Here is a 22,942-nt window from a genome sequence, read left to right on the forward strand (position 1 = left end):
CGTCGCTACCCGTTGCCAGGGGCAACCGCCGTCCAATGAAAGTGCGTATGGTCCGGCGACACACACACAGACAGACAGACAGATTCGCGATTTTATATATATAGATAGACAACACGTTTTACTTATTTAAATCGACTTTTTAATAAATGTTTCCTCCTACAACATCAGAGTGCAGCGCCACATTAAATATGCACTACAATGACAATAGTTTAAAGCGATTTGAAGCATGTTATATTTGGAGGGGGGGGGAGCTTTGTGACGTCATATTTGACGAGGGGGGGGGGGTCAAAAATCGTCCAAAATCACGTGACGTCATTTATGGACGGCCCCTGACTACACACGCACCAGGTACACTCTTCCCCCCCTCCCTTCCCCCCCTGGATCGTTGAGTCTCCAAATGACTCGGTGTACAAACTGAAAGAGGAAGTAGGAGACCACTTGCTCGCTCGCTCTGTCTCTCTGTGTCTGTCTCCCTGCGTCTGTCTCTCTGTCTCTCGCTCTCTGTGTCTGTCTCTCAGTGTCTGTCTCTCTGTGTCTGTCTCTCTGTCTCTCGCTCTCTGTGTCTGTCTCTGTGTGTCTGTCTCTCTGTGTCTGTCTCTCTGTGTCCGTCTCTGTGTGTCTGTCTCTCTGTCTCTCGCTCTCTGTGTCTGTCTCTCTGTGTCTGTCTCTCTGTGTCTGTCTCTCTGTGTCTGTCTCCCTGCGTCTGTCTCTCTGTCTCTCGCTTTAATCGGAGTTAGAGACAGAGGCAGGTGAGGGGTGAGAGAGAGACAGTGGGATGGAGACACCTGGAGCTTAAACTCCATCCGAGGAAGAGGAATTTCGCTCGTAGCGTTTGTGCTCTCATTTGTGGTGAGTCTCTGTGTGGGAATCTGTGGTGAGCTTGTGTGTGTCTATAGGTCTCTCTCTGTGTGTGTGGGTATTTGCAGCGAGTCTCTGTGTGGGGATCTGTGATGGGAACTATTGTGAGTTTGTGCGTGTCTGTGGGCATCTGTGAGTCTATGGGTCTCTCTCTGTGTGGGTGTTTGTGGTGAGTCTCTGTGCCGGAATCTGTGATAAGAATCTGTGGTGAGTTTGTGGGTATCTGTGGTGAGTTTGTGTGTATCTGTGGGCCTCTGTGTGAGTTTATGGGTCTCTCTCTGTGTGTGTGGGTATTTGTGGTGAGTCTCTGTGTGGGGATCTGTGAGTCTCTGTGTGGGTATTTGTAGCGAGTCTCTCTGTGGGGATCTGTGATAAGAACCTGTGTTGAGTTTGTGGGTATCTGTGGTGAGTTTGTGCGTGTCTGTGGGCATCTGTGTGAGTCTATGGGTCTCTGTGTGTGTATGGGTATTTGTAGTGAGTCTGTGTGGGAATCTGTGATGAGTTTGTGCGGGTCTGTGGGTCTCCGAGTCTGTGAGTCTCTGTGTGGGACTGTGGGTCTCTGTGTCTGTGAGTCTCTGTGTGTCTGTGTGTGTTTGTGTGTCTATGGGTCTCTGTGAGTCTATGAGTCTCTATTTGAGGGCCCAAACTGTACACGAGGGGGTGGGTGGCTAGCACCAAACCCGGCCGCCTTTGTCTCCCTAGTGGCGATGTTTTCTACACGTGTGCCGGCAGAGCGGAGGAACTGGGGCAAGGGTCACAGTAGCCCTCATAGAGAGGCCCCTGGAACCCTCTAGTGGGTTCGAGACATGGTTGACCGATAGGGAGCCATCCCTTGACCACACACCCGGGTATCGATCAGCCTCCCATTGTATCTGTACCAGATGGAAATTCCTCCGGTACAGCCATGGAAGGCTTCACGAACTACGTGGTCGAAATAGATGTTAAATAATATGGGAGACAGAGGACATCTCTGTCGCACCCCAAGGTGAACAGGGAAGGGCTCCGACTCCCAGCCACGTAGTTTAATCTGGGCCCGCTCACCATCATGAAGGTAAAATTTCGATTTAAAGCTTGCCTTTAAATCAGTCTCCTGCCCCGAGTAGAGGACTGTCCACCCCTCTTGGTGGCAGGATCTCGATCCAGTCCACCGGACCTCCTGAATACCACAGAGATCCAGGCAGTACCGGTCCAGCTCCTGACAGAAGAGTGGCAGCCTCTGCTCCACAGTGAGCGTTTGAACATTCCACGTGGTCACCCGCAGTGGATTTTGCTGCTTCTGGAGGAACCCCGAGGGTGAAGATTCAGTCTCCTGGCTCCGCCAAATGGGGTTTGGCCAGGAGATGTCATAGACGCCTGTCCCCCCGGGGCCTCCGGCGCAAGCTTTGTTTTATATTTTTTCCGATGGTATCCTGGTAATTTATTTGAAGTTGGAGGGGTTACCAGCCCCTCGCACCCATCCAGAGTCCTTTTGGCCGCTGCGTTGGCTAAGAACGCTATGAAGGGAATGGGCAATCTAAATTGGCCCTCCCGCCAGGGCACTGCTCACCACAGCGTTACCGTCCGGCACCAACGATGAGGTAGGTTTTTTTTGCCAGACCACACAGACACACACGCAGACACCACACACACACAGACACACACACAGACACACACATACGGGGTGGCACTCACGGAACCGTGCGAAATGAAAACACAGCAATAACTCAAGGGGCCTCTTTGCGATCTCGTGGTGTGCGCGGTGCGTTGCTCAGGAGATACGAATTGAAGATGCCCATCGGATCATCATTATAAGAAGAAGAGGAAGTTGGTGGTTGGTGCTGGTGGTGGTCTCCGAACGGGGGAAGATGCTCACGTCAGTGCTGGCGCTGTGCTGCTGTGCCGGATTGGTGGCTGCGGTAAGAGAAGGGGTGGAGGGGTTGATGATCATGATGATGATGGTCACTGCTATCAGTAGGTTACCTTCATCATCATCATCATGGGCACCATGGTGGTGAGGGAAATGTTAACTCCCTCTCCTGGTGTACAAGAGGTTCGATCCCATGACCCTGACGATGCCTGCTGCTGCTGTATATTTGAAGTCTGCGTCTCTCTCTCTCCCCGTGGTAGTCACTGCGTGGATTCTAGCCACACCCGGTTAGATAAAAGTAAGCCACCAAAACTAAGCGCCTGCCTGGGTATTTTGTTCCATCGGACACTCCACCCCCACAACTCCCAATTGGTGATGAGGCAATTGAGAGAGTGGAGAATTTCCGATTCCTGGGCAGTGTGCTCATGAGCAGTTCCGGTTTGACAGCAGAGGTCTCACTCCGAATCAGTCGAGCTGCATTATCTTTGCATCGGTTGCATAACGTTGTGTGGAAGCTACCGAATCTGTCGCTCCGCACGAAGCTTCAAGTCTTCTCGGCCACAGTCATTCCCTCCCTTCTCTACGCTTGCAAAACGTGGATCCCCCAAATGGAACATCTTTTCTGGTTAGAAACATTTAGGCTGGCCTCCCTACGATCCATCATGGGTTTAACCAGGCTAGTTTGTGTGAGGAGCTCACAGATCTTGACAAAGTCCCATCGGTGAGCACCTCCGGCAGGCATGGCTGCGTTAGCTGGGCTATGTAGCCCGCATGCCCAATCACCACATGCCCAAACAGCTTTTGTTCGGCTGGATCGAGGGGGCTAAACGGGCGCGGCACGGGCTAGAGAAGAGATTTAGTGACATGGTACAGGAGGATGTGGAGCTGAGTGGTCTTGCCGATGACTGGTACCAGCGGTGTCAAGATCGGCCTCTGTGGAGGAGGCTCGTGAAGGACGCTACTGGGCAGTTGGAGGCAATCGCCCTCCAACAACAACAGAGGGCGGAGGAGCGACGCTCATAACAACGAGCGGAGTGCCGGGTGGCTAAAGCACAGCAAGTTGGCACCTTAGGGGGCACAGGTGGTGCATCAGCCAGTCATCTCGGTCATCTCAGCCAGTCGACCCGTGGCACCTGCTGGGTCTGCCCCGTGACCTCCTCGACACTTCACGTGGCCTCAAGGTGCACATGGCCTGACACAAGCGTCGTGGTGACGTCACCGCCACTTAGTGGCGAATGGCGGCTGTTGTTGTATCTGAGTGTGTGAGTGGTAGTGTAGCGGTGTGCGCGCTGCCCTATGAACCTGGCGACCCGGGTTCAATTCCCGCCCATGTCGACTCAGCCTCAAATGAGTACCTGGTGCGATGTGTTAACATCGCCACTGGGGAGACAAAGGCGGTTGGGTGCGGTGCTGGCCACCCACCCCTCGTATGCTGTGCTGGCCTTCATAGATACTCGCTAACAGCACTTGCCCTAACAGTCTATTAAGGCTATATGGGAATCTTTGTCTTCGTCTTTGTGTATTTGTCTGTGTGTCTGTGTGTGCTGTGTGTATATATCTATGTGTGTGTGTGTATATGTTTGTGTATCTGTTTGCGTGTGTTTGGGAGTGGTAGTGCAGTAGCGGTTAACGCTACGCTACAAACCCGGCATCCCGAATTCGATACCAACTCACGGCCACTAATGTAATAGTGTTCCAGGAGACTTTGACACCGGGGTTGGAGGCACATGTATTTATTCCGTGTCGGTACAGTACAGCACTGACATACAACACTGGAGGGGGTATCGGCCCCCTCACCCGTCTAACTGGGGATACACTTCTAGCTACGCCTAGCCTACCCCTGGGTTCTCCACTAACGGGCTAGGGAAGGCTAGCTAGCCCGACACTGGTAAGTCGGGCTCACGGTACCCGGAGTCCCAGACCAGCTCTTACAAGAGCACCTGCTCTGGCTCTCGGGACCACGCCGCTGGCTCGATCCTGTCCGGCCCTGACAAGGGCGGCGATCCAGGGGAGTCCAGGGCTCTATCTATGACGATCTTCGATCTTCACTGGTTAGCTTCAACATCTCTCTCTGAGCCCTCCGGCTCATCCCCTTTTATACCAAAACCCCCGCTGAGGGGTGGGGCCCCGGGGGATCCCAGCTCTGAGTCAGCCCCCCAGGCTGCCCGATGCGGACGTCGCTGGAAGCACCTGCCCGTGCACCGACATAGCCACGCCCACTGTGTTTCTTTCCCATCTGATCCCATTGTATACAGCCCCTCCGTAACACCCCTACATCACCCCCCCCTGTACAGCTCGCAGCCGTCCCGGCTGCAACAAACAACAATAAAAGTGTATTTACCCCTTGAACCCGCGTGTGCCTCACAATTGTTTTTTCAACAATAACAACAACAAGAACACCAACAAGAACCCCAACAGCAAGAAGAGAATTAACCCGGCGCACCCCCCCTGAATAAATACGAATACCGTAAGAGCACCCTATATACAATTTGTAGGAGAACACACCACACACACAACACACAATGAACACAACATATGTACATTTCTCCGGGCCTCACAAAAGTCCGCGCATTTTCGCGCGCGTTCTTGCAGCAGGCCCGTCACACGGGGCAACCCCAGATGGCGGACTGTTGGGTGGCAACCGTCCGTGTCCGAGTGAGTCACTTTCCGTTGCCACGTGACCCTTGGCATCCCCAGGAGGGGTTGTCGGGCGTGAGCCTGTCACTCCCGATGCACCTGGGGGCGGGACAGCCGGCAGCACGTTAGGTGAGAGCAGCGGAGACGGACCCTGTGAGTCGGCGGACCCCCCACATGTCTGGCCACGCGTGTGTGAAGTGGGAACTCAGACCGCAACGAAGGGTTTCAATCTGGAGGGGTGCACAAACCACCGCCGCTTCCCCCATTTGATGCGTACACACTGAGGCCGCAAAACCTGAACCACCTCCACAGGGCCCCGCCACGGCCGCACCAGTTTAGAGGAGGTTGCAAGCGGTACCTGTGGACAGTGTAACCATGCCTTGTCACCCGGTTTCCACTGCAGTACGTGCGCCCGACCCAGCCTGAGCCTCTCGTTAGCCTTCTGGCGGAGGTCGGAATTTTGCATAGCAGCCTCCCGTGCCTCTGTTAATTTAGCAATATTGAATTTAACGTGGTCGGCCAATTTAGTTTTACCCCGCGGCGCGGAGATCTGCAGCTGGGTCTGAACAGGCGGGTCAGGTTCGCGGCCGTACATCAAGAAGAAGGGGGAAAATCCCGTTGCCGCATGGGGAGCCATTCTATATGCTGCCAAGACCCCTTGAATTTGAAGGTCCCAATCGGTCTGTGAGTCCGAGACCTGTTGGGACAGCATCGACGTGATGGTTCGATGCAGACGCTCGACCATCCCGTCAGTTTGCGGATGATATGGGGAGGTACGAATTTTTTTCATGCCCAGGAGCTCACAGACTTCTTGGAGAAGTTTACCAGAAAAATTTTTGCACTGGTCGGTCAGCAGCCGCTCCGGAGCACCTTTGTCCAGGACGTATCCCTGGACAAAGGCCTCCGCGATGGCTGCTGCCGACTGGTTGGCAAGGGGTCAGGCCATAGGCCAGCACGTAAAATATTCCACCCCGGTCAATAGGTATCTGTTGCCCCTGGGGGTAGCGGGGAATGGGCCCAGAATATCAAGTGCGACAAGCTCGTTGACCCTGGAAACCTTGATGGATTGCAAAGGCGGGTTAGATTCCCGTGCTGGTGGTTTACGTTGCGCACACCGAGGACATGATCCCAACAGATCCCCGACATCCCTTGTCATGCCCGGCCAAAAAAAATCTAGCTGGAGCATGGCGAGGGTTTTTTGAGTCCCCAGGTGGAGGAGGCGCTCATGAGCAGCCCACACCACCTTACCCCGCAACCCAGAAGGGACCACCAGCCGGTGTCGATGGGATCTCCCGTCCCAATGCATTAACAGACCCTGGACCATCTCCCATGAGTCGACATCACCCCTCCCCCGCCCAGCACTTCCGACGCGACGACGCAACGCGAGGAGGGAGGTATCCTCCATCTGGAGGCGCCCCCATTCAGCAACAGGCAACCCCAAGAGGGAATCGTTTCCCTCTTGTGCAATTGAATCCGTCATCGACGTTGCGTCAGCGGCGGCCGCCAAGACCGGAACGGACATTTCACTCGGAGGCCTGCAACGTCCCGACCCCAGGAGGCATGCGCATTCGGAGGTGGTTGGCATCCGTGACAGAGCGTCCGCATTTGTGTGGCGAACGCCCTTACGGTACGTAGTTTCGAAATCGAAGTCCTGGAGAATCTCCAACCATCGAGACAATTGTCCCGATGGTTGTTGAACTCGCAGGGCGTACTGTAGTGCCGCATGATCTGTGCGGACGGTGAAATGCCGACCGTACAGATATGGGCGATACTGTTGGATGAAGTTAACAATTGCCAACAGTTCCCGACGGGTGACACAATACCTTTGCTCCGCTGGAGACAACACCCGACTACCGTACGCGACTACCCGTTCCACGCCGTCAACCACCTGCGAAAGCACGCCCCCAATACCCGTGTTGCTCGCGTCCGTGTCGAGCAAAAAGGGTTTGGAAAAATCAGGGTAAACCAAGGGAGGAGCCTTAACCAACGCGTCCCGGAGGGATCGGAAGGCAGCCTCCTCGTCCTGGCCCCAGTGGAACCGGACCCCCTTTGATGTCAAAGCGTGTAGGGGCTTTGCGATCGTTGCAAAATCCGTGACAAACCGTCGGTAATACGACGCGAAACCAACGAAACTCCTGACCTCTCCCACAGAGGTCGGAGTCGGCCAGGAGCTGACACACTGCGTTTTGGCGGGATCGGTAGCAATACCTGAGCGTCCGACGGTATGTCCCAAATAATGCACGGATTCGCGTAACAAATGACATTTTTGGGGTTTAAATTTCAAATTAGCAGCCCGCATTTTGAGGAAAACCGCCCGCAACCTCTGGAGATGTTCGTCGAATGTTTTGCTAAAGACGATAACGTCATCCAAATAAATCAAGCACGAGTCCCATTGTAACCCAGCCAAAACCAATTCCATCAATCGCTGGAAAGTTGCCGGCGCTGAGTGGAGTCCCATCGGCAACCGGTTGAATTGGAACAGGCCGTGCGGTGTACAGAATGCAGTTTTGGGTTTCGAATCATCGTCCAGAGAAAGCTGCCAGAATCCCGAAAGCAAATCCAATGTGGAGAAGAATCGCGCCCCTGCCAAGGCATCAAGCGATTCGTCCATCCGTGGGAGCGGGTATGCGTCGGCAACCGAAATTTTGTTGAGGCGACGAAAATCGACGCAAAATCGCAACGAGCCGTCATGTTTTTTAACTAAGACAATCGGCGCTCCCCAAGGGCTGGTAGAAGGAGAAATGATGTCGGCGGCTAACATGTCATCAACGGCCGATTTGACATGGTCCTTTTCGGCGGGACTTAACCGAAAAGGATTCTGGCGAATTGGCGCGCTGTCACCCGTATCAATATGGTGACGCAGCAGATGAGTACAGCCCAGATCGTATTTGTTCCGACTGAAAACGTCGGAAAATTCACGCAGCAATGTCTTAAGCTTTTGACGCTCTAAGTCCGACAGGTCCGTCGATCCCGCACAAAGCGCCTCGAGCCACCCCTCATCACTGTCCGTATGTGGTCGCGGCAGAGGGGCAGCGCTCACGTGATTTACGACGGGCTCCTCACAGGGCACTGGCGTTGCGTGAGCAAGCACGGTCCCCTGTGGAACCACCACCGTCCGCGGCCCCACATTGAGGACCGCGATGAAAGGGTCCCCGTCCCCTTTAACGATGGTCTGGGCCGGAATTAAATGAGGTCCACTAACCCCGACCCTAGATGGCCCCAGCAGAACCCCCTGGTCCCCAATCCCTTTAGCAAAAGGCCGACGTAATTTAAGAGGCACCAGCATCTGGGCCCCCGGCGGTACGCGTACCGTTCTGTCAACGAGCGCCGGTACCGTTGCGAACGCCGTCCGACCCGCAGAGGGAGACGGTAGAAATGCCATACGTCGGCCCGACGGGAGCTCAATACAGCCCTGGTCGATTAAGATACGTATCGGCATTTTGCCCAGGAAGTCCGTCCCCAGCAGGCACGGAACCGCCAGCGAGGAGGAGACAAAAATTGGGCCCGATAATTTTATATCTCCGATACAAATTTGCGCTCGAATTTGTCCAATGATGCCCAGTGAGCCCCCGTTAGCAGCATAGAACGGAACATCAATGGGCAGCAAAGGACGGCTTTGAACGGGAAGAATGTTGTAAATCAATTCCAAAATAATGGTCGCCGATGCTCCCGTATCGACCAGGTTGCGCACCTCAACCCCATCAATGTGCCCCACAACAGCTGACGACCCCGACGACGCGGCCACAACGCGATGGGCCAACACGGACCACTGGCTGGGTTGGATATTAGTCCCCACAGTGGTACGTGTTGGCGCGACGGTGTGCAATCTCGGCCCCCCGTTCGTTGCGGTGCGTGAGTGTGTGACGGGTGTGTGCGTGGGCCAAACATGAGGGGTGCCGCGACCTGCCGGGTTATGTTGGAGCTTGGGAGGAGGCGCGGCGTCCTGTCGATGCGTCGCCCCGCGCTGCCAAGGAGAGCGGCATCCCGAGGCGACATGACCCCGGAGGCCGCACTTGTAGCAGCGCGGGAGCGCTGCCGATGACAATTGCTGGTCGAGGCGGCTCGGTTCGTCCCGAGCCGGCCGTACTCCCGCTCTCCACTCCAGCTGACGGTCGACGGCGCAGATTTCCTCCGCCGGGAGGGTGGCTGCAGCCACGGTACGGCCGGTCGCCGCCTTGCTGGCCTTTCGTCGCTGCGATAGTAGGTTGGCGTGGAGGTGTTGTGCGGCCCGGAGGGAAGACATCTCAGCGTCGTCCTGCGCCACGACGACGATGTCCAATTCGTCAGCCAGCAAGAGGATCTTTTCGGTGACCATGGCGTCCACTCCTTCGTCGTCCATTCGCGGGAAAGCCGTTCTTGCTAGCGCCAGGAGACTCGTGCGATACGCCAGGGGCGACTCCTTTGCACCCCGCTGACGATCGTAAAATAGCTGTCTGCAGTCAGACGGTGGTCCATAGACTGCAGCCAGCAACTGAAGTGCCATCTGCAGCGTGGCGCGCTTGTCTTTCGGCGCCAAGGTGAGAGCGGCGAGGGCATCGCTGTCGAGCAGCGCCGGCAGCGCGAGGAGAGCTTCGGCATCGGTCCACTGCGCCATCTCCTGGTGTGCGAGGAAGCGCCGCTGGAAGCCGCCCCAGTCTCCATCCTCGCCCACAAACTCCTTGAGGGGAGGTAGACGTTGGTGTAATGCAGCGGCCGCAGTGGAAGGTCGCCCCCCGTTGCTCCCATCACTCGTCTCGGCTTCGGCTTCGGCGCGAACGACGAGTGGCATCGCCGGTCGCACCACTGGTGACGCGCTGGCCGCTGTTGATGACGTTGCAGCCACTGTACGGCCGACGTCGGACGCGAGGCTCAGCCCGGCCACGCCCTCAGCAGCTGTTGCGGCGATGGCGGGAGAATCAAACTCCGGCTCCGTCGAAATGGCGGGAACCCGTGCTGGTCGTTGGCTGTTGTCGCTCCGTGGCGGTCCACCAGCCCCCAGCCGCGTAATTTGGTCGAGCGTGGCGGCAGCAGCGTAGAGCAGCTCCGCCAGTCTCGTGTGAGCCTGCCGCAGTCCATCTGCTGACGGCTCCCCTCCATCCAGACGCTGCGGTGTGGACGTATCCGGCCCCGGCTGCTCGGCGTCGCCTTCAGCCATCTCGGGCTCAATTTCTGCAGTGTTGTCCTCCGCCCCCGGTACCCTGGCACGAGCTGTCCGTCGCGTGTCCATATTCGTGGATGATCACTTCTAACACCAGATGTAATAGTGTTCCAGGAGACTTTGACACCGGGGTTGGAGGCACACGCATTTATTCCGTGTCGGTACAGTACAGCACTGACATACAACACTGGAGGGGGTATTGGCCCCCTCACCCGTCTAACTGGGGATACACTTCTAGCTACACCTAGCCTACCCCTGGGTTCTCCACTAACGGGCTAGGGAAGGCTAGCTAGCCCGACACTGGTAAGTCGGGCTCACGGTACCCGGAGTCCCAGACCAGCTCTTACAAGAGCACCTGCTCTGGCTCTCGGGACCACGCCGCTGGCTCGATCCTGTCCGGCCCTGACAAGGGCGGCGATCCAGGGGAGTCCAGAGCTCTATCTATGACGATCTTCGATCTTCACTGGTTAGCTTCAACATCTCTCTCTGAGCCCTCCGGCTCATCCCCTTTTATACCAAAACCCCCGCTGAGGGGTGGGGCCCCGGGGGATCCCAGCTCCGAGTCAGCCCCCCAGGCTGCCCGATGCGGACGTCGCTGGGAGCACCTGCCCGTGCACCGACATAGCCACGCCCACTGTGTTTCTTTCCCATCTGATCCCATTGTATACAGCCCCTCCGTAACACCCCTACACTAACACCAGTGGTAGCGATTATCTGAACCAGTCCTGGGCTTCCCCTAGGTCGACTCAGCCTGAAATGAGTGCCTGGTGCGATGGTGTATTTACACCACCACTGGGGGAGACAAAGGCAGCCGGGCGTGGTGCTGGCCACCCACCCCCTCTGTGTGTGCCACAGTGCCGGTAGCCTTCATAGGCGCTGCTGCTCGCTAACAGAACTTGCCCCAACAGTCTGTTACAGGCTATATGGGGGATCTTCTTTGTTTTTGCTTTAATGACGACGATGATGATGGAGTGCGTCGACCTCATAAAAACAAAGTTACATACTCACGTAAAAAACACACGCACAAAAACAAGGTCTAAGCCAATGCAACCCTTTCCTGCCACCCACAGACACCAACAGAGTATCCGTGTCCTCATGGATTCTACCACGTGGAAGAAACTAACCTTTGCTGTGAGCTGTGCAAGCCAGGTAAGGGCAGAGCCAAAAACGAAATCGTGCAGTCACGGCATTAAAGCAAAGCAGCGCTGTCGTAGACAAAAAAAGTTGCCATTTTTGAGGTGTGCATTTGTGAGCAACAGTTGCTAGAGAGATGTTGACTACCTCGCTTAGTGTGCAGGAGGTCGTGGGTTCGATTCCCTGACCCTGACCATGCACTGCTGCTGTGTATTTGGAGTCTGCATCTCTCTCGATGCAGTCAGTCACGTTGAGTTCCAGGCACGATTCGCGGATAACCAAATTCGTGAATAACGAGGTGGATGGTGATGATGATGATGATGTTTGTTTGTTTGTACCTTTTGCATCTCTCGTCTCTTGCAGGGCAATTCGTTGCGAATAGATGCACAGAAAACAAAGGCCCCTCGACCTGTGGGGAATGTCCTAACGGATACTACATGGCCGTAGAAAACTACCTATCAAGATGTTGGAAATGCAACGAATGTGAGAAAGGTAACAACCACTTCCCTTGCATCTTTATCAATGAGATGTGGCGTTCCTCTAAATATTCGATTTGGATGTATGGATGCATATAGAAGTGTAGTGTGTAGTGTATAGTCGTGCAGTATACAGTAGTGTAGTATATAGTAGTATAGTGTATAGTAGTGTAGTCTGTTGTTGTGTCGGGTGTAGTAGTATATAGTAGTGCAGTGTATCGTAGTGTAAAGTGGTATATAGTGTATACTAGTGTAGAGTATAGTTGAGTAGTATATAGTAGTGTATAGTAGTGTAGTGTATAGTAGTGTAGTGTATAGTAGCGTATAGTAGTATAGTGTACAGTAGTGTACTGTATAGTGCCGTAGTGTATGGTGTAGTGAATGGTGTAGTGTATGGTGTAGTGTATAGTGTAGTGGATAATGTAGTGTATGGTGTAGTGTATGGTGTAGTGAATAGTGTAGTGTATAGTGTAGTGTACAGTGTAGTGGATAGTGTAGTGTATGGTGTAGTGTATGGTGTAGTGTACGGTGTAGTGAATAGTGTAGTGTATGGTGTAGTGTATGGTGTAGTGAATAGTGTAGTGTATAGTAGTGTAGTGTATAGTGTAGTGGATAGTGTAGTGTATGGTGTAGTGTATAAAATCGTGAATATTGTAGTGAATAGTGTAGTGTATAATGTAGTGTGTAGTGGATAGTATAGTGTATGGTGTAGTGTATGGTGTAGTGTATAGAATCGTGAATATTGTAGTGAATGGTGTAGTGAATGTTGAACTGTACATAGCCAACCGCGGTTCATCGGGAGGTGGCGGGAAATCTGGGGTTGGATGACTGGAGAGCTTTACCAAGCAGATTCACCAACACCAGCACCTCCAGCACTCGTCCATCAATTATCTAGGCTCGGAAAGAACAGCAAACGTTAAATTGTTAAAAGCCCATAATACAGGGTTTTTTGGGGGTTTGATCGCGTAAATATCTAAAGTTGTGTCGTTAAACCTGCCATCACCTGACACAGACAATTAGTAAGGTTTGTTACTTAAACAGAACGTGCCAATTCGTTAATAGTACAGCACTAGTGTATAGTGTGGTGGAAAGTAGTGTATAGTGTAGCGTATAGTAGTGTTATTAGTTTAGGGTATAGTAGTGTAGTGTATAGTAGTGTAGTGTATAATGTAGTGTACTAGTACAGTACACCGGTGTGTTTTAGAGCCAAGCCACAACATTTACAATCTGAATACCCGTGACGTTTTGCCAGTAATTACAACCAGCTTCATCAGGCGAGAGCCAGATTTGTGGAGAAGTCCACCTGTTTATTTCCTTAAATAGAGGCGTAGATGTGATGAACTGCGTGTGATATTACCTGCGAGTTGTTATCTCCTTCGCCTGGTATGCAGGAGGTCGTGGGCTCGATCCCGTGGCCATGATGACACCTGCTGCTGTATATTTTCCATCTGCGTCTCTCTCTCTCTCATCGTGGTGGTCACCACATGGATTTTTCTTTGTTTATCCCGCCCATGTCTCCCTGCACAGACGAGGAAATTGTCCAGCCTTGCACCGAGAACTCCGACAGGCTGTGCCAATGTAAAGCCGGTTTCCACAAAGCAGACGGAGACGATAAGTTCTGCGTACAAGATCCAAGCAATGCAATTCCGACCGGTGCACCCAGCGGTAAAACGAACACAGGCTGAGGTCCCCATGCTGACGGTGGCTTAGTTAGATGTTGACTATCTCGCCTGGTGTGCAGGAGGTCGTGGGTTTAATTCGCAACCCTGATGCATGTTGCCACAATGTTAGTGTGATGCTAGTGCCTCTGATGATCACAGTTGGCTAAGAACGTTGCAAAATAAATTCAACGCACATACATACACAGAGACCCAAAGACACAAATAGACCCACAGATACCCACATAGAGACACCCATATTGACTCACATATTACCACAGTCGGCTACGTACGGTGCGAAAGAAGTTCACCGCACGTACACACATAAACCCACTCACCCACTCACCCACATGTGTGGTGCGGAAGCGGTTTCGGCGTTAATTTGATTTACCATGAGAGGCTTGAATAGCTGCAGTAGTAGCAGCAGCAGAAGCAGCCCTTGTTTTGTTATGAAGACGTCGTTACTCACCGCACAGAGAGATAGAAAACGGCAGCGAACGAACCGACTGCAGCACTTGACGATACAAAAGTAATATTTACATTTTTAGTTTTTTCACCTCCGGTTTCCATTTCGGATGACATACACACACACGCGCACACGTCGCGATGTACACCACGTCATGTCACGTGCATAATCAGAAATGGAACGGGAAGGCACACTGATGATGTACACCCCGTCACGTACGTCATCGGAAACTAAATGAAATTGGGAGACGAACTTACGACGTACATTCACGTTTGTGCGTCATCGGACGCGTAACGGAATGGGAAGACAAATCGATGGACGTACGCACACCACGTCACATACGGGAGATGTTTGTTGTTATTGTTGCTGCATTGAGATTCACCGATTGGCCGACCCGATTACACGGCTTCGACACGTTTAACTTTTGCAGAAGTCCCTAGATGATACATACAGACAGAGATCACCTGTGTAGCCTATAACACACTGTAGGGGCAAGTGCTGTTAGTAGCAAGTAACAGCGGCACCTATGAAGGCCGATACCCGAGTGTGGTCGAGGGATGGCCTCCCCATTGGTCAACCAATGGGGAGCCAGAAATCTTTCTGATTGTGAGGGGGTCAAATACTTATTTCCCTCATTAAAATGCAAATCAATTTATAACATTTTTAACATGCGTTTTTCTGGATTTTGTTGTTGTTATTCTGTCTCTCACTGTTCAAATAAACCTACCATTAAAATTATAGACTGATCATTTCTTTGTCAGTGGGCAAACGTACTAAATCAGCAGGGGATCAAATACTTTTTTCCCTCACTGTACATAGACACATACACAGACATACACGCAGACACATACAGAGAAACAGAGAGACAGCGGAACACACAGACACACACACAACCCTGCATGCTTCTCTTTTCAAACAGGAGGAGGCAATACAGCGGGCATTGTGGTGGCCGTGGTTCTGCTGCTTCTGTTTGGCGCTGCTGTTGCTGCGTTCATTTACAAGAAGAAGGGGGGGAAATTTCCATGCGGTAAAGTAGCGACCATTTTTATTTCTCGCATTGCACCAGTAAACTATAATCTTTATTTAATTATATACTGGAGGAGGAAATCCTAAGAGCCATGAAGCTCTTCATTCACTCATGGTCCAGTAAGGGGGCATGAATTCATAAAGTTCAGAACCAATGTATTTATATATATACTGGAGGAAATCTGATTATCTGCAAAGCTCTTCTGTTCCCCCAGATGGCGCTAGTAGGTTTTTTACCGGACCAGGTAAAAGCGTGACAGAATGTGACCACCACTGGACTTGGCTGCTGCTGCTATAATTGTCTCCATGATGGTGGATCAGCCCAAGTGGTTGAGCTGCTATCACTTATGATGTTCAGGTCGCTTCTGAAAAAAATTATCAGAAGCGTCTCTGTCTCACGTGGTAGTTGCGCTGATTTTTCTCTCCACGTTTAGAATCAACGTCACACATTTAAGAGTATTGGGCTGCTGATATACATTTCTACGCGATAATGATGATGGTAATGAGCTACTTTGTAAAGCCCGTCATTTGTGTTAGCCAGGTCACGTAACTCAGTGGGGCCTTACCCGGTAAAATAAAAACAGTTTCGTTTAAGTAAAAATGAAGTAGGCCAAACATCCTCGGTGGTGTGAACGGGCAATATCAGGGCTGCACACCCATTTAAAAAAAAATGTTACCTGCATTCATTTTCTTAGGTTTTTTCGGTAAAGTCACGTAGGTAAAAACATTAAAAAGTAAAATACTTGATACAGCTGTCGTGGCTGTGACGGTACCACCTGAAGACGGAAGCTTGTGTTGCCTCCGAAACGTCGTGATTTTTATTTTATTTTACTTTTTAATGTTTTTACCTACGTGACTTTACCGAAAAAAACCTAAGAATATGAATCCTTGCAGACACGAAAGCTTCAAATGTAGAATAAATGCATTCATTTTATTGTTTTCTTCTCTCGTTTAACCTCCAGACGGGGAGCCTGGTAACCCTGATCAGCCCGGATCGACTGCATCGCCTCTTCTTACGAAGAATAAACAAAACCCTGAGGCTGTACCTTCCACAGGTCAAAATGAACAGAAATTCCATATTCTAAACATTTTATCGTTTTGAATTGCTGGAAAAAAAACCTCCAATAGATAAAAATTTAGATTTTGAAAGTAATTATGATGACGTTATAAAAATATAACACTCACACTGCTTCATGTCCTCAGACCCCCACCCCTCTCACCAAACAACAACAACAACAGCAACAGCCGCCATTCGCCACTACGGGGCGCCACGGTGGCTAGGAGATGTTAACTCCCTCGCATGGTGGACAGGAGGTCATGGGTTCAATCCCGACCCTGTGATATATGAACTCCTTCACCTGTTATACAGGAGGTCGTGGGTTTGTTCCCGACCCTGTGAGATGTTAACTACCTCACCTGGTGTACAGGAGGTTGTGGGTTCAATCCAGACCCTGATGAGATGTTATCTACCTCGCCTGGTGTACAGGAGGTTGTGGGTTCAATCCAGACCCTGTGAGATGTTAACTACCTCGCCTGGTGTACAGGAGGTCGTGGGTTCAATCCCGACCGTGTGAGATGTTAACTACCTCGCTTGGTGTACAGGAGGTTGTGGGTTCGATCCCGACCCTGTGAGATGTTAACTACCTCGCCTGGTGTACAGGAGGTTGTGGGTTCGATCCCGACCCTGTGAGATGTTAACTACCTCGCCTGGTGTACAAGAGGTTGTGGGTTCAATCCCGACGCTGACGCCAGCTGCATATTTGGAAGTCTGCGTCGTCTCTTTCTCTCTCTTCATGGATTTTGTCCAGGTCCTTGGGTTTTTCCCCTCCACATTTAGAATCAACATCGTCGCCCATTGAGATTATTAGGATTACTTTGCTGATATTAACGTCCGAATGATATCAGACATTGTATTGAGCTGCTATCATCTGTGATAGGCCTGGTCGCTTGTAAAAAAAGCATTGTTAATACCTCAGTGGGGCTTTGCCTGGTAGGATGGGTGCATGGTTTGGTGTTGTGTATTTGTCTTTGTTTGGGTTATTTGTTTACCTGTCCTGTACTTTGTACTCCTATCGTGTTTTTTGGACAGTTTGTTGTTGTAACGTTCTGACCACGTGACCACCTACCTTGACCATCTGTGATCAAATAGCTTTATAGCCGATCGGATTCCACCTGAGGTATGCAATACAATATTCAATATTCTGATTCTCGTGATTATTTTTTGCTTAAACTTTGCAGATTCTATCGAAGTAAAATTCATCAAAGGAAATCGCGCCGAGATCGTTCGCATCGTCTGCGACGATCCGGGCAGCTTGCTGGGCGAGGTGGAATCGCTGGGATACGCAGATGTGCACAGCGGAGCCATTGCTCAGATAAACAAGGTAACTTGCAATTCAACACGATGCCCGTTGTGCAGTGTGTAGTGTATAGTAGTGTAGTCTGTACTGTACAGTAGAGTATAGTGGTGTATAGTAGTGTAGTGTATAGTAGTGTAGTGTATAGTGTAGTGTATAGTGGTGTATAGTAGTGTAGTGTATAGTAGTGTAGTGTATAGTGTAGTGTATAGTGGTGTATAGTAGTGTAGTTGTGGGGGTCGCTAGCCCCCGAGATCCCTCCCTCGATAATGCTAACGGCCGGGCTAGCATCATCAATCGCCCCCCCGCTGCTAAGTTCCTCACCTATGGCGGGGGAGCCGTCGCCCGCGGATTCCCCTCCACCGCGGGTCCGCGTAATGGGCATGGTTAATTACCGATTAGTATTCTGCCCCTCTCTACTACGATACTTCCCTTTCCTAATCGCGCGCCTGCAACCCACGCGGCGCGAACGCACGCACGCCCACACACACGCCGCTCCGCGCACTCCAACTCAACTCACGTTATACTCGCGCACCTGTATCACACACGGAGTGAACACACGCGACACCCACTCTCGCACCGCTCTGCGCAGCGCTCCCCCGAGGCGAGCCGCAGCACTACAGAATCACTGCGTACCCACGCGCAACCCGCGCGCTCAGCTCCGCGCAGCGCTCACTCACGTGGCGAACCACTGTGCACACAGCGCACCCACACGCTCACACTGCACGACAAGATCACGCGAGACCACGCTTCGCTATTAATGATTTATTATAGGCCACCTGCGAATTGATGTTGAATCAGTGAGTCGACGAGGCTGGCCTATTCCACTAAACCTGTACCTATTCCCTATTTATCGGCTTACGATACCCTACTTCACCTCCCCACTCACTGTTTGGTGCCCGCGGAGGTTCGCTGCTCTCTGCGCTAACAGCGTACCTCGATGCGTCGCACGGACGTCCGGGTCGCTGGCTGGAACCCCTGCTGGTCCGCTGGCCTGGAGAGAAGGGGCGATTTCCCCTCTCCGCTCCTCTATTTATCCTCCCTACCTCAAAGGGGATGCTGCGCTGAACAATCGGCTCGTGCACCCCAAGCCCGTGCACGGCGGTTCCCCGGGCGCTGTTGATATGCTAATCAGTGTGCTGCGTGCAAGGCGTAAATCCTAATTAATCCCTTACCCTCCCTAACAATGGGGCCTGCGCGCTCAAGCGCAATTATCCCAACCCTCCATGACTATGCGCAACAGCCCCTGTGAGCCCGCTATTCATGCTGTCCCGTGCCTCCCCTGCTTGCCCCGTCGACTCGTGGGGGTGTGTGTGGGGGGAAATGCGCCTCAACCGCGGTGGCCGAATGCCCCACGCCGCGACCACACCATATTAAGGCCGGCCGCAGCGCCGCGGTGCCACGTAGCACGGGGAGGTCATCCAATTCCCTGATCGCCGGAAACCGTGAGAATTAATCCCGATAAGGGTCTCTCGGATAAAAACCGGTCGATCAGGTGACCTTCCCTTCCAGCTCTATGGGGGGGGGGGGGGAATGCGTGCGGGTGTGTGCTTATGTGGGGCGGGTGATGGGGGGCAGTGCGGTGGGGGAAGCCGGGCGGCTCCCTGGTTCGGCAGAGCGGCCCCGTCGTTGTGGCACCACATAGTGTATAGTAGGGTAGTGTATAGTAGTGTATAGTAGTGTAGTGTATAGTAGTGTAGTATATAGTGGTGTATAGTAGGGTAGTGTATAGTAGTGTAGTCTGTACTGTACAGTATTGTATAGTGGTGTATAGTAGTGTAGGGTATAGTGGTGTATAGTAGTGTATAGTATAGTGGTGTAGTGTATAGTAGTGTAGTCTGTACTGTACAGTAGTGTATAGTGGTGTATAGTAGTGTAGTGTATAGTGGTGTATAGTAGTGTATAGTGGTGTAGTGTATAGTGGTGTAGTGTATAGTAGTGTAGTCTGTACTGTACAGTAGTGTATAGTGGTGTATAGTGGTGCAGTGTATAGTGGTGTAGTGTATTGTAGTGTAGTCTGTACTGTACAGTAGTGTATAGTGGTGTATAGTAGTGTAGTGTATAGTGGTGTATAGTAGTGTATAGTGGTGTATAGTGGTGTAGTGTATAGTGGTGTAGTGTATTGTAGTGTAGTCTGTACTGTACAGTAGTGTATAGTGGTGTATAGTGGTGCAGTGTATAGTGGTGTAGTGTATTGTAGTGTAGTCTGTACTGTACAGTAGTGTATAGTGGTGTATAGTAGTGTAGTGTATAGTGGTGTATAGTAGTGTATAGTGGTGTATAGTGGTGTAGTGTATAGTGGTGTAGTGTATTGTAGTGTAGTCTGTACTGTACAGTAGTGTATAGTGGTGTATAGTAGTGTCGTGTATAGTGGTGTAGTGTAGTGTATAGTGGTGTAGTGTATTGTAGAGTATAGTGGTGTAGTGTATAGTAGTGGAGTGTATAGTGGTGTATAGTAGTGTAGTGTATAGTAGTGTAGTGTAAAGAAATGTATAGTGTAGTGTACAGTAGTATGGTATATATTGGTATAGTGTATAGTAGCATAGTATATAGTATTAAAGTTAATAGTAGTGTAGTGTATAGTAGTGTATAGTGTAGTGTATAGCAGTGTAGTGTATAGTTGTGTAGTGTATATTGTTGTAGTGTATAGTAGTGTAGTTGATAGTAGTGTACATTAGCATAGTGTATAGTGTAGTGTATAGTAGTGTCGTGTATAGGAGTGTAGTGTCGAGTGTATAGTGGTGTAGTGTATGGTCTAGTGTATAGTAGTGTAGTGTATAGTGGTATGGTGTATGGTCGTGTAGTGTATCGTGATGTAGTGTTTAAAAGTGTAGTGTATAGTAGTGTATAATGTGGAGGGGGAAAAATCGGAGGACCCAGAGAAAATCCACGCAGTGAACACCATGGGGAGTGAGAGGCAGATAGAGATAGACTCTAAACATACAGCAGCAGGCATCGTAAAGGTCAATGATAAGATGTCAGCCGCAAGAGATGAGGCTTTAAAAAACACTTGGCACGCTCTTCCTTTGCTTCTGTCTCCCTTTCAGGTTGACACCATGGCGTCCCCGTATACGCTGAAGATCATTGGTGGCCAAGGTGGAAACGCGTTCTCGTTTGACGGGCAGGAGAATGTGGCCACGCTGCAGAAGCTCTCCGTGAGCGTTGGAGGCTGCCAGGTCAGGGGCATCGAAGTGTGGCTGACGGACGGGCGCAGGAAGACATTCGGCACCATGTACTCCTCCGCTCAGAAGTTCGAATTCAAGTCGGGCGAGTTCATCACGAGCCTCTCGCTCTGGAACAACGAGGCCGGCACGCACCTGGGCGCCATCAAGTTCAGAACGAGCCACAGCCGCGAGTTCTTTGCCAACATGACGGACTTGGAGCTCAAGAACGAGTACAAGATCGACGTGGGCTCTGGCATCTGCTTGGGCGTTCAGGGCCGGGCGGGGTCCGACATCGACTCCATGGGCTTCCTCTTCATCAATGCCATAAAGTCGTCGGTGATCCAGGACATGAAGTACCCGACTATGCACCAGGTTCTGCCCAACGTGCAGACGGAGGAGATTAAAGAAATGCAGTACAAGAACGAAACCAGTGTCGATCAGTCCTACACCTTCGAGAGCTCCAAGAAGATCAACAAAACGTCATCCTGGTCCACCACCAACAACATCGCGTTCACCTTCAGCCTGACGGTGAACGCCGGTACTCCCAAGATCATTGAGGTGGGGGGCGGGTTCAGCTTCGCCGAGGGCATTGAGAGCAAGCACAAGGTGGAGGAGTCCGAGGAGGAGACTGATACGCTCACGTTCCCAGTCTCTGTTCCGCCCCACAAAACCATCAACGTGGTCGCCACGATCGGCCACGTCAAAATCGTCCTTCCTTACACGGCCCTGCTGCGCATCACCTGCGTGAATGGCGCATTCCTTGATGCTCCCCTAAACGGCGTCTACAGGGGACTCACTTACACCAAGATGGCGGCTGTCACTACTGAGAGCTAGAACGGCGTTTTCCAGCATCTTTGTTTTGGTGATGTTTTCAAAGTGTTTTAAAGGAATGTTTTTTGGCTGTGTAAAATCTTCTTACCTATATAAGTATTGTAGTAAAAGGTTTTTACCCTTTTATCTGGTACAAAACTGACACCTTTTAGACAAAAGTATATAAGTATTTCTTTGTCTTTCTGTTTGTCTGTCCGTCTGTGTGTCTGTCTGTCCGTCTGTCTGTCTATCTGCGCGGGTACCTTGTCACCTTTTTAACTGACAAACTGTGGGGTTTACGTATAGAAAAAGTACACGGATACCACGCTGCAAGGCCGTAGCCATGGAGTCAACATTGGGGGGGTACCAAATCTTCCAGGGGTTCTGGGGGTCCCCCAAAAATATTTAAAAAATCACTAACACATGGGATGGACTTTTTATTTATTATTTGCAATAATATCTAATAGTGTATTTTATTACGTTGCTCTGTTTTTTATTTTTTATCTTTTCTTCATTCATTGTATGTGTAATAAAGGTCGTGGAAGCGACTTCTGGAATCCGGTCTTTATTTGTCTTTCTTTACAACACTCCTTCACACTGCTGACCGACAGCGTGAGAGGGAAAGAGAGAGAGAGACACGCGTGGCCACGTGGCAGCCTGGACCCCCGCTCTCGCGTGGCCTCTCCCTCCGTTCGTTCCAGTTCTGACCACGTGTTGTTCGTCTCCACCCCTATTTAATACCGGGTCACGTGGTACCTTTCCACCAATCCTGGTTAGCCTCTATGGAATCTTCTAGACTCCATCGTAGGCTCCCGGGACCACGCCCCTGACTCGTCTCCCCATTGGCTGTGGCTAAAGCCAGCAGAACCAATCCTCTACTTGCAGATGTCACCTTTCCATTACGTCAGGGCCACGCCCCTGACTCGTCTCCCCATTGGCTGTGGCTAAAGCCAGCAGAGCCAATCATCTACTTACAGATGTCACCTTCCTGTGACGTCAGGACCACGCCCCTAGGCTTCCCCCCATTGGCTATGGACCAGGACCGGCAGAGCCAATCATCGTGACGAGTTGTGATCCGTCAGCGACCCGGATATATCCTCACATTACATATGTAATGGCAGAGATTAAGGATGAATAAAGTATAACCATAACTTGATTTGAAGCTTTTGTGACTGCAGGAATCCATACTGTTTGGTTCTTTTGGTAAAGTCACGTAGGTATAAAATAAAATAAATCACGACGTTTCGGGCGCAACACAAGCGTCCGTTATCACCTGATGACACAAGCGTCCGTCATCACCTAATGACGGACGCTTGTGTTGTGCCCGAAACGTCGTGATTTATTTTATTTTCTACCTACGTGACTTTACCGAAAGA

At 51.3% G+C, this 22,942-nt stretch overlaps 1 protein-coding gene across 2 annotated transcripts; it reads left to right on the forward strand.

The window, feature by feature from the left end:
- The first annotated feature begins 428 nt into the window (after positions 1 to 428).
- Positions 429 to 22,116, forward strand: LOC133359541 (aerolysin-like protein). 2 transcript variants are annotated; one of them, XM_061577980.1, is made up of 9 exons: positions 429 to 849; positions 2,610 to 2,753; positions 11,549 to 11,627; positions 11,976 to 12,104; positions 13,616 to 13,753; positions 15,132 to 15,239; positions 16,201 to 16,293; positions 17,477 to 17,619; positions 20,640 to 22,116. In XM_061577980.1, the coding sequence occupies exons 2-9, from the start codon at positions 2,703 to 2,705 to the stop codon at positions 21,588 to 21,590; spliced, it is 1,692 nt and encodes a 563-aa protein (XP_061433964.1). In that variant the 5' UTR covers positions 429 to 849; positions 2,610 to 2,702; the 3' UTR covers positions 21,591 to 22,116. The 2 variants fall into 2 exon arrangements, with proteins under 2 accessions (XP_061433964.1, XP_061433965.1); XM_061577981.1 differs by lacking the exons at positions 429 to 849; positions 11,549 to 11,627 and having other exon boundaries at positions 2,625 to 2,753.
- Positions 22,117 to 22,942: the final 826 nt, after the last annotated feature.

The sequence above is a fragment of the Lethenteron reissneri genome, chromosome 65, assembly GCF_015708825.2.
Source record: "Lethenteron reissneri isolate LAM-NWPU_2019-01 chromosome 65, ASM1570882v1, whole genome shotgun sequence".
In the NCBI taxonomy this organism is placed as follows: domain Eukaryota; kingdom Metazoa; phylum Chordata; class Hyperoartia; order Petromyzontiformes; family Petromyzontidae; genus Lethenteron; species Lethenteron reissneri.

Bases quoted from the DNA above. Each gene is read 5' to 3' on its own strand.
- LOC133359541 (XM_061577980.1), top strand. From the start codon at position 2,703: ATGCTCACGTCAGTGCTGGCGCTGTGCTGCTGTGCCGGATTGGTGGCT. The intron at 11,628-11,975 runs GTAAGGGCAGAG...CGTCTCTTGCAG, and splicing joins CTGTGAGCTGTGCAAGCCAG to GGCAATTCGTTGCGAATAGA. The intron at 15,240-16,200 runs GTAAAGTAGCGA...TTTAACCTCCAG, and splicing joins GGGGGGGAAATTTCCATGCG to ACGGGGAGCCTGGTAACCCT.